The sequence below is a fragment of the Notolepis coatsorum genome (genome assembly GCF_963971535.1).
Source record: "Notolepis coatsorum genome assembly, chromosome: 3".
In the NCBI taxonomy this organism is placed as follows: Eukaryota; Metazoa; Chordata; class Actinopteri; order Aulopiformes; family Paralepididae; genus Notolepis; species Notolepis coatsorum.
The window spans coordinates 175,237,579-175,249,931 of record NC_140167.1 but is presented as its reverse complement, the minus strand read 5'-3'; the positions used below and the strand labels follow the sequence as shown (position 1 = coordinate 175,249,931).

The 12,353-nt window shown below is 44.2% G+C and overlaps 1 protein-coding gene across 4 annotated transcripts in view; it reads left to right on the top strand.

Moving 5' to 3' along the window:
• Positions 1–6,353: 6,353 nt before the first annotated feature.
• The window catches only part of LOC311224893 (MOB-like protein phocein), a 46,868-nt gene continuing 40,868 nt past the window's right edge, over positions 6,354–12,353 (top strand). For 2 of the 4 annotated variants that reach the window (XM_084310041.1, XM_084310040.1), the window contains exon 1: positions 11,849–11,952. In XM_084310041.1, coding sequence (XP_084166167.1) covers positions 11,893–11,952 — 60 coding nt within the window. In that variant the 5' untranslated portion in view covers positions 11,849–11,892. Of the gene's footprint in view, positions 6,640–9,603; positions 9,760–10,483; positions 10,574–11,055; positions 11,252–11,848; positions 11,953–12,353 lie in introns of those variants that run through there. The other 2 variants (XM_084310042.1, XM_084310043.1) reach the window with 2 other exon arrangements.

Genomic DNA, 12,353 nt, shown 5'->3' with positions numbered 1-12,353 from the left:
GGCAGTTGGCGATACGGTGTCCCTCCCGACCGCAGTAGAGGCAAAGGCCGGACCTGAACCTCGCCTCCCGTTCAGCTTGGCTAAGATGAGAACGTCCCAGCTGCATGGGTTCCTCCTCGGGCACCGAACGGGAGGGAAAAGAGCCACCAGTCGTGTTGGGAGCAGGGCGACCAGCAGTACCGTCACGAGTACGGGGGGTCCGGAGTACCTCTGGAGGTCCCTGTCGGGTTCTCTCACGTCTTCTCTCCTGGAGGCGTCCGTCGATGCGAATGGCGAGGCTGAACAGGTCCTCGAGGGACTCAGGTTCCTCACGGGTCGCGAGCTGGTCCCTGACTGCGTCGTTGAGCCCCCTCATGAAGGTAAGACGAAGTGCTTGATCGTTCCAACCGCTCTCCGTAGCCGCCAGTCTGAACTCCAGCACGTAGTCGGTAACCCCGCCACTGCCCTGCCGGAAGGTACCCAACCGGGCTCCAGGGTCCTGGCCACGGGCTGGGTGGTGGAAAACCCTGCGGAGCTCAGCCACGAAGTCTGGGTAGGAAAAACAGAACTCTGCCCCCATTGCCCAGGAGGCAGTGACCCAATGGGCTGCCCGGCCTGAGAGCAAGTTAGTCATGTAAGCCACTCGGGCTCCCCTTGAAGTGAAACGACTGGGTTGATGATGAAAAACCAACTCACATTGCATGATGAATGTGGCACAATCCTCGAAGTTACCGTCGAACAACCGTGGTTCGGCGAGACGGGGCTCCCGAGGTGCGGGATCGGGAGGCGCGGGGCCTGCCAGGGCTGCGGGTGATGCTCCGGCCAAGGCTCCTGAAGGAAGTGGGGTTAAAAGCAAGGTGTTAACGGTCTCACTCAGCGTTTGTAAGTGGAGGAGAATACTAGACTGCTGGCTAGCCAGAGAGCCCAGGGACCCCTGAATAGGCAGGACCTGCTCTCGGAGTTCCTGTACAGCAGCCGCAGCCGCATCTAGCTGTAGGCTGTGGCCCTTGGTTAACTCTATCTGGACTGCCAATGCTGTTCTGACTCTCTGTGTCGGCTGGGGTCGTCATGGTTGGATCGTAATGTTAGGGTTTGTAACCGACCTCAAGCGCAACGGCACAGAGAGAGTTGTTTCAGAGTTAGCCAAAGCAAGGGCGTATTTATTCTCAGAGTCACAAGGTTGAATTAAGTTGAGCAACAGAACAAACGGGGAATCTGGCATGTGAAGATTGTTGCGGCTCTGCAGATTCTCCCAGTAGGTGGTGGTGAGGAATTAGCTTGTGACGTCTGAAGCCGCTCTGCAGATCCTCCCAGCTTTCACTCCAGGTGGAAACGGAGAGAGAGAAATCTGAGTTAGCCCAGCGCACAACAGAAACAGAGAGGTGACTGATCCAAATAAATATCCAAGTGACTTGATCTTCGGTGTAACAACACAGTTAGCAGAGTCCAGAGAAAAAACAATACGGTAATCCAAAGTGTAAATCCAACACAAAAATTAGGTGAGAACAGTATAACAAAAACGGGATCTCTTCGGTGTTTCACAAACACACAAAAAACTGGTGATCCAAAAAGAACTGTTTCCAAAAACTCACCAGAGCGCAACGCGTAAAGCGGGCAGATAAACGAGGCGCAGCTTCGTACGGGGAATCAGGTTCTCCACAGGGATTACTTCATGAAAGTCCTGGAGAGCAACAGACAGGGAACAGCGACGGGAAAGACAGGCAAATGCAGGAGTATATTCAAAACGATCCAACATCGATATTAGGGGGATCGGGGTATATAAAGCCACAGGGCGCTGATGACAAGCTGTGACAGCTGCGGGATGAAATTGATCATTGCTCCAGAAGCGTGTGGTGGGGAGATCACCAATCAACAAAATACCTTAAAGGAACGGAGCGTGTGGGTGGGGAGCGGACCAAACCTCACAGTAAGGTGTACGGGTTGTAGTGCAAATCCTTTACCAATAAATATAAAGTGTGTTTAGGTGTTCTAAAGTGTGGAGAGTGGGTGCTGCAGTGTGTTGTTTGTTTAAAGTGAGTGTGTGCGTGTGGATGTGTGTGCTGTGTGCATTTGATGGTTGTTGCATAGTGTTTATTGTTCGTTGAGCAGCCTGATGGCCTGGGGATAGAAGCTTCTTCTGAGTCTTTCTGTGCTTGCCATGAGACTCCGGTATCGCTTGCCTGACCGCAGCAGTTCAAAGAGGCAGTTGTTTGGGTGGCTGGAGTCCTTGATGATTCTCTTAGCCTTACCCCTGCACCGCTTGTTGTAAATGTTCTGGAGGGTGGGAAGCCCCCCTCCAATTGTGCGTTCAGCTGAACGTGTCACTCTCTGTAGTCTGCTTCGGTCTTGTGCGGTGCTATTCCCAAACCAGGATGCTCTCTATTGTACATGAGTAGAAGTTCTTAAGGATCTTCTGACTGACTTGGAACTTCCTTAGGCGCCTGAGGAAGTAGAGGCGTTGTCGTGCCTTTTTCACAACACTGTCAATGTGTGTGGTCCATGTCAAGTCCTCGGATATGTGGGCTCCAAGGTACTTAAAACTGTTCACTCTCTCAACCGGTGCCCCGTCGATGCTGAGGGGGCTGTAGTCCCTGACCCCCGACCTCCTAAAGTCCACAATCATCTCCTTTGGTTTGCTGATGTTCAGGGAGAGGCTGTTCTCCTGGCACCATCCCGCCAGGACCTTGACCTCTTCCAGGTAGGCCCTCTCGTCGTTTGCAGAGATCAGGCCCACCACTACTGTGTCGTCAGCAAATTTGATGATTGTGTTGTTATTCCGCTGAGCCACACAGTCATGTGTGTACAGGGAGTAGAGGAGGGGACTCAGAACACAGCCCTGGGGGGCCCCTATGTTGAGGGTGATGGATGAGGAGGTGCAGTTGCCTGCTCTCACCACCTGGGGTCTGCCCGTCAGGAAGTCCAAGACCCACTGGCAGAGGTCATAGTTCAAGCCCAGGTCCCTGAGCTTGGCTATGAGTTTGGAGGGGACTATGGTATTTAATGCTGAGCTGTAGTCGATGAATAGCATTCTCACATAGTTCCCCTGCCTCTTGTCCAGGTGTGATGCTGCTGTGTGCAGCACATGGGCTATGGCGTCCTGCATGGACCTGTTGGGGCGGTATGCAAATTGCAGGGGGTCCAGGTTGATGGGGAGGTAGGAGCAGATGTAGCCCTTTACTAGCTTCTCAAAGCACTTCATGGCTATGGAGGTGAGAGCTACAGGGCGGTAGTCGTTGAGGCAAGCAGGCTTGGATTTTTTAGGTACAGGGATGATAGTGGACTTCTTCAGGCAGGTGGGGATGACAGCCTGTTCTAAGGACAGGTTAAATATGTCAGTGAATACTGGGGCCAGTTGGTCGGCACAGACTTTTAGGACGCGGCCGGGGATGCCGTCCGGTCCTGCTGCCTTCCTGATGCCTTCCTTCACTTTCTTAAAGGTCCACCTCACCTCATGCTCTGTTACCCTGAACACTGAGTCTCCATCAGCAGACCCCCCCCCCCCCCCCCCCCATTGCCGTGGCTTGTAGGCTGGTGTTGTTATTCCCAGCCTCAAACCTCGCATAGAAGGTATTGAGATCATTTGCTAAGGAGATGTCACTGTTCAGTTTGAGGGAGGTGCCTTTGTAGTCTGTCATCGTTTTGAGGCCCTGCCACATAGCTCTGGAGTCAGCCTGTTCAAACTGAAGTTCAATTTTATTCCTGTAGCGCCGTTTTGCCTCTATTACTGTCCTCCTTACGTTGTATCGCGCCACCTTGTGGTCATTCATGTTGCCTGCCACCAGCCCGGCGTTGTATGCTGTGGTGCACGCTTTCAGAGCTTCACGGACGGATTTGTCTACCCAGGGCTTTTGATTTGGGTAAACTATCATTCTTAGATGGCATGCACCTCCGAGTACTTCGAGATGGGTGCCAGCACATATAGGGGTGGAGGGGAACGAACTGGCGGATAAATTTGCTAAAGAAGCAGCTAGTAAAGTAGAAGTAAGTATGGAAGTGAGGTACAGCAAGGCAGAAGTTAAGAGTGTAGTTAAATATGAAATGAAAAAGAAGTGGCAGGAAGAGTGGGATAGAGGAAGTAAAGGTAGGCAGTTTTATAGTATCCAGAGGGCAGTAGGGAAGATGAGAAGTGTGGGTAGGGGTACGAGGGAAGAAGTGATTGTATCAAGAATGAGATTAGGACACACAGGGCTAAATAGTACACTTAGGATAATGGGCAAGCATGAGACGGGTAGGTGTGAGTATTGCAGTAGGCAGGAATCAGTGGAGCATGTGTTAGTGGAGTGTAGCAAGTATAGGGAAGAGAGACAGATCCTCAAAGAAAGGTTAGAGAGAGACCACATCAAGCTGGAGGTGAGTGAAGTGTTGCGACTTCAGGGAATGTGGGGTATAGGGCCATGTTTTATTTTCTAAATAGTACAGGTTTGAGTGGTAGGATATAGAGTAGTGTAGATTAAACAAGGGCGGATTTAGGATTGTAGGAGATCCGGAGCTTAGGGATTTTTTTTACTTCGACACCACAACCTTTAACTTTTTTTGATCCACTTTTTCTCCCATTTTTCTATATTTTTCTCCCATCCCAATTTCGTATCATCCAATTCAACCCTCTCCTGTCACAAACGCTGTTTCTTGCCTCCCACAAGCCGGCTGCAATGTGGACTAAGTCATACATAGCACAAGTCCCCTCCGGTACTTGAGGTAACAGCAGTCGCATCTTTTCACCTGCGCAGCTCGATCTCTCAGTGGCGAGGAGTAATGCGTGGGAGGCTCACGCTGCCCCCGACACTTCTACATGTGTATTAGTATGAACGACCAGCTAAACTGAAAGCAATGTGGAGCGCTGGGCTCGAACAGGCAAGCCCAGCGTCTCCGTCATTCGTGGCGAGCGCCTTGCCCACTACGCCACGTAGCCGCCCACCACAACCTTTAACTTATACCACCACCTTAAAGCAGACAAAAGGCACTAGAGAACACTTAAATTCACACCCTTTAATTAATGAAGCAAACTATAATAATTTATAATAATAATAATAATAATAATAATAATAATAATAATAATAATAATAATAATAATAATAATAATAATAATAATAATAATAATAATACACTGTGTTTGTATAGCACCTTTCATACAAGAATTGCAGCTCAAAGTGCTTCACAGCAGTACAAAAAGACAGACATAAAATGAGCACAACATTGGCAGATCAAGAGCAATGCATAAAGGGCAGACATAAAGCATAAAATAGATAGCAGTAAAATAGACAAAGTCAAGGTAAGACATAGAACATTAAATCACATCGTTTTTCATATTAGGATCTAAGATCTAGGGTTAACTCGCCGAACGTTGAGCGGCAGGACCCCCGAAAACCAGAGTATAGTCGGGTTTTCATCGTTGTTTCTTTTATTCGATATTTCCATTCATAAAGACATGCCGGCAGCCTGTGTTATCACATATCTCAAAAGCTATGTTTCTAAGGTGGAAGAATTATGTTTTTGTCAACTTGTTGATTGTGATTTAAAGCTTAGGTCTGAGTCTACCATAACACCAAGACTTAACTCACTCAAATACAGTTATTTGACTACAGATAGATAGACTACAGATGGAAATTAGCTTCTGCTAAATCTGGTGCAAACATATTTTCATGTAACAGTGATTAATTGTAAAAAAAAAAAAAAAATTATAATTTTTTTTTTTTTTTTAAATAGATTCGGGGCTTTTCAGAAAACATTCGGGGCTTGAGCCCAAGTAGCCACCCCCTAGCCCCGCCCCTGGTGTAGAATAGTGTTCATGTGCATAATCCATCTAGCTCCAAAATCAATTTCAGTAGATGGCGGAAATGCCCCAACACGTTAGTGCCAATGCCAACCTCCAATAAACATTAGAAGAAGAAGAAGAAGAAGAAGAAGAAGAAGAAGAAGAAGAAGAAGAAGAAGAAGAAGAAGAAGAAGAAGAAGAAGAAGAAGAAGAAGAAGAAGAAGAAGAAGAAGAAGAAGAAGAAGAAGAAGAAGAAGAGTACTTCGAGAAACTTCCGTACTTTCCGCCAATCAGCGCGCTCTCTGTGGCTGCCACAGGCTTGCCCCTTGAGAGGATTCTCCGGCGCTGCAGCTGGACCCTACTCCATGTATGTTAAGACGTGTAATTTATTAAGACTTTGCATAAGGAATTCACGCAAAATAAACGGTGCGATGATCGTGTGTAATTGGAAAATATGTGCCAGCTGAAATGACAGTGTTTAAAAAAAAATCATCAAATGTCCATTCATACAAATAGCGGATTTGACAACCATTATGCATGTTCCCGGGCGCTCGCTTCCAGAATTTTCTGAAGTTCCGATTGGAGAAAAAAGAGGTCAAAGTTGACATTGTGCAACATCGTTACTAAATGCATTCACGTGAGAAACACGTGAGAAATTAACCTTGATTTTTTTAACCGATTTGCTCAGATAATACGTCTCCTTTCTGCCTGCATTATATGTGTGAATAATAATAATAATAATAATAGTGTGCGGTTAACTTTCAAACATTATATGCGCATGCGCGGAAGCGTTCTGGAGAGTTCTTCACGTGGAGTGCTTCAGGTTCAGATCCACGCTCAGCACTAAATAGGGGTTCACACTTCACACAAGCTACAGCACTCTACAAGACTTTCCACGCACAATAATGGTAAGATTTTAATTCCAAATAGGCGTGAACTATGATTGGCAACTACATCGCCGTGTAATTATTATTACTTGACCGTCAAATCACATTCGGTTTGTTAATATAGCTAGCTACGTTAGCAGATGGTTAGCCATCCACGCCGGTGCTAGCTAGCTTGATTAATTGACAAGGTCATGTAATATTGGAACTAAGTGAGAAAAGGTAACACAATATTAGCAAGTTATCATATTACACAGTAACAGTAATAGGTTCTATCCATATTTCTTTGATGCGGTTGCCTCCAGACTAGAGTCGCCAATCGGGGAATTGGATTTTCTTGTTGGCTTCAAGTTCTCACCGAATATACTATTAACCTAGTAAAGTAAGTACTTGACTAAATAATATATATATATAATAATTCTCGCAGATGTTAGCTGTCTGCATCCAGACGGGCCTGGGGAACTATTGACATTCATGATCCTATTCCAGCCACATGTGATGCAGTATGAATGAATGGAGTGATGATGATGTACCTTTGATCAAGATCATAAAGTAATGTCGTAATATATGTCGACCAGGCTGTCATGTCCAGGCTGTCATGTCCTATGTATAAATGTTGTATAATGTTGTGTTTTATATATTATCCATGCCCTTCTTGCACACAACGATAATTTCCTTCAGTCGTTTAAACTATTTCCGGCTTATATGGACGCTGTGACCTCATGACGTCCGATCAGTGTAGTACCTATATTTGATGTAGGCTACTACATGATTGTTGATGAACGGTTCAGTTTGGTCTTAGTCAACCAAGACTTTATTAGTCACTTAGTCTATTTAAATTGTATATATACTGACGGGTTTATTTCCTGAAAAATTATTAGCACATCTCGGGTAAGGGCGCAAGGTGCTTTTGTATTATTGCACATGTAAAACAAAATAATTTCTAGATTTGATCCATTAGTTCACAAACTCCTTGACTATTAGTCGATTTTCTTTTAGAATTTCTTTATCTACTCTCTACTAGAACTAGACTTTACTTGCCCCAAAAGTGGACTCATCACTTTCAAGTTCAGATAATGGAAGCAGTACTCGTTAAGTTAAAAAAAAAATGTAGGTTCTATTTCTGGTCAGGCAGATGAACAGCCAGAAAAAAAGACTCCTTCATTATGTTAAGTAAGTGTTCTAGGACCAGAACATTCTGAAGCACCTAACAAACAGGCCTTGAAACTTATCTCCGACCTCATGTTGGAATCCTTGGGTTGTTTGGATACTTTAGCAACTTGTCAAGGTTATCCATGTAACGGATCTGAAATCTGATTTATGGTGTGAGCGTGTGTATATACTAGGGCTGAACAACAATATGATAAAATGTATATCTAAATATGAAGGATGTTTTATAGCTATTGTATTTTTTTGGTTATGTTAAATAATATACACAATCAAATAGTATAAGTAGTGAAAATGAAAAGCATCTGACAGATGAGCTTCCATCGACACTTGCATGAACTATGAAGTGATTGGCCATTAATGGCTAGGGTCCAATGGAGGGGGGTATAGGGTCCAATGGAGGGGGGTATTCGCACAATCTACCAATACAGTTACTGAAAGTGTTACAAGCATTCAGGTAGTGTCTGAAAACTACACTGAAACAACCCAACTATCGCAACTGCAGTATCTGTTTAAAACAATAGCAATCCATGATGAGTCTATATGATACGTCCGCACCATGCAGCCTCTCTGACCGATTCTGGAACTTTCTGAGAGCTTCCCGCCGTAATGATTGTAGTAGATTTATCATTAGGTCCACAATCAATGTCCTTCTCAGAGGGTAAACATTGACTTTAGGTGGATTGAGTGCTGTGTGTGTGTACCCCCTCCTCGCACAACACCACCACCACTCCCTCTACCCATCCCCCGACACGGCACTGTAAACGGACTGGAACTGGTTTTCCCCTCCTTCACTCTCCCAGTGCCAGATAACCTTGGTTTCAAGGTCGATGCCCAAAATGATGCAACCAGACTGTCGGCAGCTGGTGTACCAATCCTTACAAGTCCTCTCCACGGCCTCCATTCTGAAGATTTACTGGCATAATGCTGATGGGCATCAAACACTTTAATGAATTCATGTTGGAATGACTTTTCGGTTGCTTATTTCTGTACAATGAAGGATAGCGGATGGAAGGAAAGCTGCTTGCTAATCGTGTACTACTACTAATCGTGTACACACTGTCGCCAATTAAGCTCCTGGTCGCCTAACTCCCCTACCCCCTTCCACACCTGAAGAGAGCACAACTCTTGTTTAATCATTTCCTGTGTGTAGATAATGTTGCATTCAACAGTAGGTTTGCAAAGATGATGAGTCACATATCTGACTAATTCCAAGGTTGTCTTTACTTTACATTTTGGAATGAGAATGTGTTGAATTATGTATTATAAGTGTTTTAGCTCAGTGGTAGTGTGTCCATTATATTCAAATTATTTCCCTGGGGAGTGTTTTTAGATTTTGTGAAACCTGTCCTACAATGATTAGGGGGCCCCCACTCGCCTTTTACACAGGTTACGCAAGGTCCCTCAGTCATGCATAATTGATTCAAGACACCTCCTGGTGGCCACTGGTGGTTTGGTTATTACAGAAAACCACTAGTCATTCTAGGATAGAATGTGTTGCCAATTTTTTATTTTAAGGATGATACCGGTATCTAGTATCTACAACTAAAATGTTTCTATATAGTGCATGCAGTTGGCCAAAATATGACATCACAATACTTGTTTGTACAAGTTGACAGTATTAGCATTTTACTGTAAACCTAGCCTATTTCGTTTTCCAGTACAAATTACTATGTGATATGAAATATTTGATGTCATTATTATGTAACACAGTTGTCATGGTGCAAGGAACCATCTTTTGATTACCTTTAAAAATACACGGTATGTGTATTTTCTTTATGATATATATATATTTAATGGTTGTAATCTCGACCCCCGCAGGCCTTCAGAAAATTCCTTCCCATGTTCGACCGGGTGCTGGTGGAGCGTCTGGCGGCAGAGACGGTGACAAAGGGCGGCATCATGCTGCCAGAGAAGGCCCAGGGCAAGGTGCTGCAGGCCACCGTGGTGGCAGTGGGACCCGGCTCCGTCAACCAGGTAGCTCAGCCTGTGACGTTTGACTCAAGTTGGTCCTGATTCAATTCTCTATTCATCCAAATTCTTGGGTTAATAAAGGACCATACACAATAAAAAAATGTCCACTAAGTGTGTCCGACTCTTAACCCGTTCACTACCACACTACAGAAGGTTAACTTTTCACTAGTGATAGGGTTGACCTGTGTGTGGTTGTGAAAGGGTTAACCCTTTGGCGTGTGCCAGTGAAAGGGTGTAACCTTCTGTATTGTCGCAGTGAAAGGGTTAACCATTTGGTAGTGAAAGGGTTAACCACTAAAACCTGCAGACTACAACGTATGACGGTTAGGGTGCGTTGTGTACACCGTTTAATTTGACACTTACTCATAGAATATATTCAGATAAAAATTCTTTATTGCCTATATTTATTGCAATGTAATATAACCGACGGGGCATACAGACCCTCATCTGCAGCTTTGTTGACACTGTTTATTCTTTTCATATTTTTATATTCAGATCTAATTCTATTGCCTATATATGTATGTCTTTCTACTATTACCCTGCCCATATCTGTACCTCCCCTCCCCCATGCTGCTATGATGCATGAATTTCCCCCAAGGGGACCAATAAAGCAATATCTTAGGAGATTGTGGTGCATAGCTTTGTGAGCTGGCCTTCTCTAGGACTGGGCCAATTACAGCCATTTCTCTTTAGTTCTGAGTAGTATGTAATTGTCTGTGTCTTTCAGAAAGGACACCTGCTGCCAGTCAGCGTGACGGTTGGAGATAAGGTCCTTCTACCAGAATATGGTGGAACTAAAATCAATCTGGAAGACCAGGTACGGTCTCTTTCACGTTTCATTTAATTTATATTATTCAGAGGTGTGATATTCACTGTTCACATGTATACTGCCGGTCTCATTAGATTAGATTATAATTTATTGTCATTATACAGCACAAATACAGGACAACGTAAATAAGTTTGGCATCCAACCAGAGTGCAAATGTAATATACATTTTACAGGTAATTAAACTGGATATAAAATATATAAATTGGTACTACTGAGTAATATTGCTAATCAGATGTATGTACAGAGTTGTAGCATTAAGTTGTAGTATTAATATGTACAGTGGTACAATGGTAGTAGTCATACTGGCTGACACAGTGTAACTAGTAAGGGATATGTATTGGATATAGTATACAGATATGTAAAAAAGGGTTATATGCAGTTATGTACAGAGACGGATGTGGATATATATTATTACTTTGAATGTTATTGATATTTGTAGTCTGATTGCTCTTCTTTCTTTCCCCTTCCAGGACTACTTCCTGTTCCGTGATGCCGATATCCTGGGCAAATATGTAGATTGAGTTATTTCACTGTGTAAAGCTCCCATCCATCCCTAAGAGAAGAAATAAGGTTTCCTCATTGTGTGTTTGTTATTTTTTTCTATGTCATTCAATTGTAAATAATTCTGGTTATGTTTTGTTACAATAATAAAAGTCAACTATTGAATATTGTCTCAGGTTTTCATGCTGTTCTTGTGAAGATTGAATGTCATTCCAAATAGTAGTTGTCATTGACTTTCAGTGCAGTATACATCAACAGTATCAAAAGATAAATGTACTACAATGCACATACGTTATATTGCTGTATAAAAGATGCTGCACCTAAAGCTGTTTTGTACACCCAGAACCATTAGTAACCAGGAACTACTTTTAAAAGAACATAAATATATGATCGGTATCAAAATATGCTGCACCATTTACACAATGCACCTTGTTGGGGGGGGGGGGGGGAACTGCCCCTTAAGGTTAGACATAGGTTTATAAACTACTTTTAAGATTACAATTACTGCGGCTTTGCAGCTTGACCATTGATTGATTGAACACTTTATTAACAGATTGCAGAATGGGTACAGTAGTACAGCTCAATACATACAATTGTTAAGGGAATGCAGACCAGAGAGACTTTCGTCTAGTTTACATCAGGGTCCCCCATTTTCAATTAATCATATTCAAACACTGATGACTCCCAATAAAACAACGATGACCTCTTGAGCTCCATGAAGCCTAGTCGCTGGTGTTCTGTTCACATCCCGATACACCCTCATCACACAAGAGAGCGCCTCAGAGGCATCCGGGTATTCTGTCGAGATGGTCATGGCGGAGGGTGCTGCAGTTCTCAGGAGGAATCGGCCTGGAACCAAGGCAAAGGTACGTTTTTAGACATCAAAACGGCCAACAAAATATCACGGACGGGGCTTAAAGGCTCGGAGAACAGTGTTTCGTTGAAGATCATAGGAAATGTTCGTCTTTTTGTACACAACTGGGTCACAGAGAGACAACAGAGGAAGGACTCGGCCTGTTCTACTGGCCAGCTGACCGGGCTCTGCATATCATTCCTAGTGGGGACATCTCGTTGCATTGTGTCGATCAGAGTGCTCCAGCATTGCCAGTAAAATACTAGCTGTGTGTATCTGTAGCCACTGGACCGAGGTCGCTTTAGCTGTGCATGCGATGTTAAGATGGTGCTAACGAACGGGACGCTCCATTGTCATGTTGTAGAGCCATAGCCCCGTCCCTGTCTGTCAGCCAGTTAGCTCCCGGTAGCTACT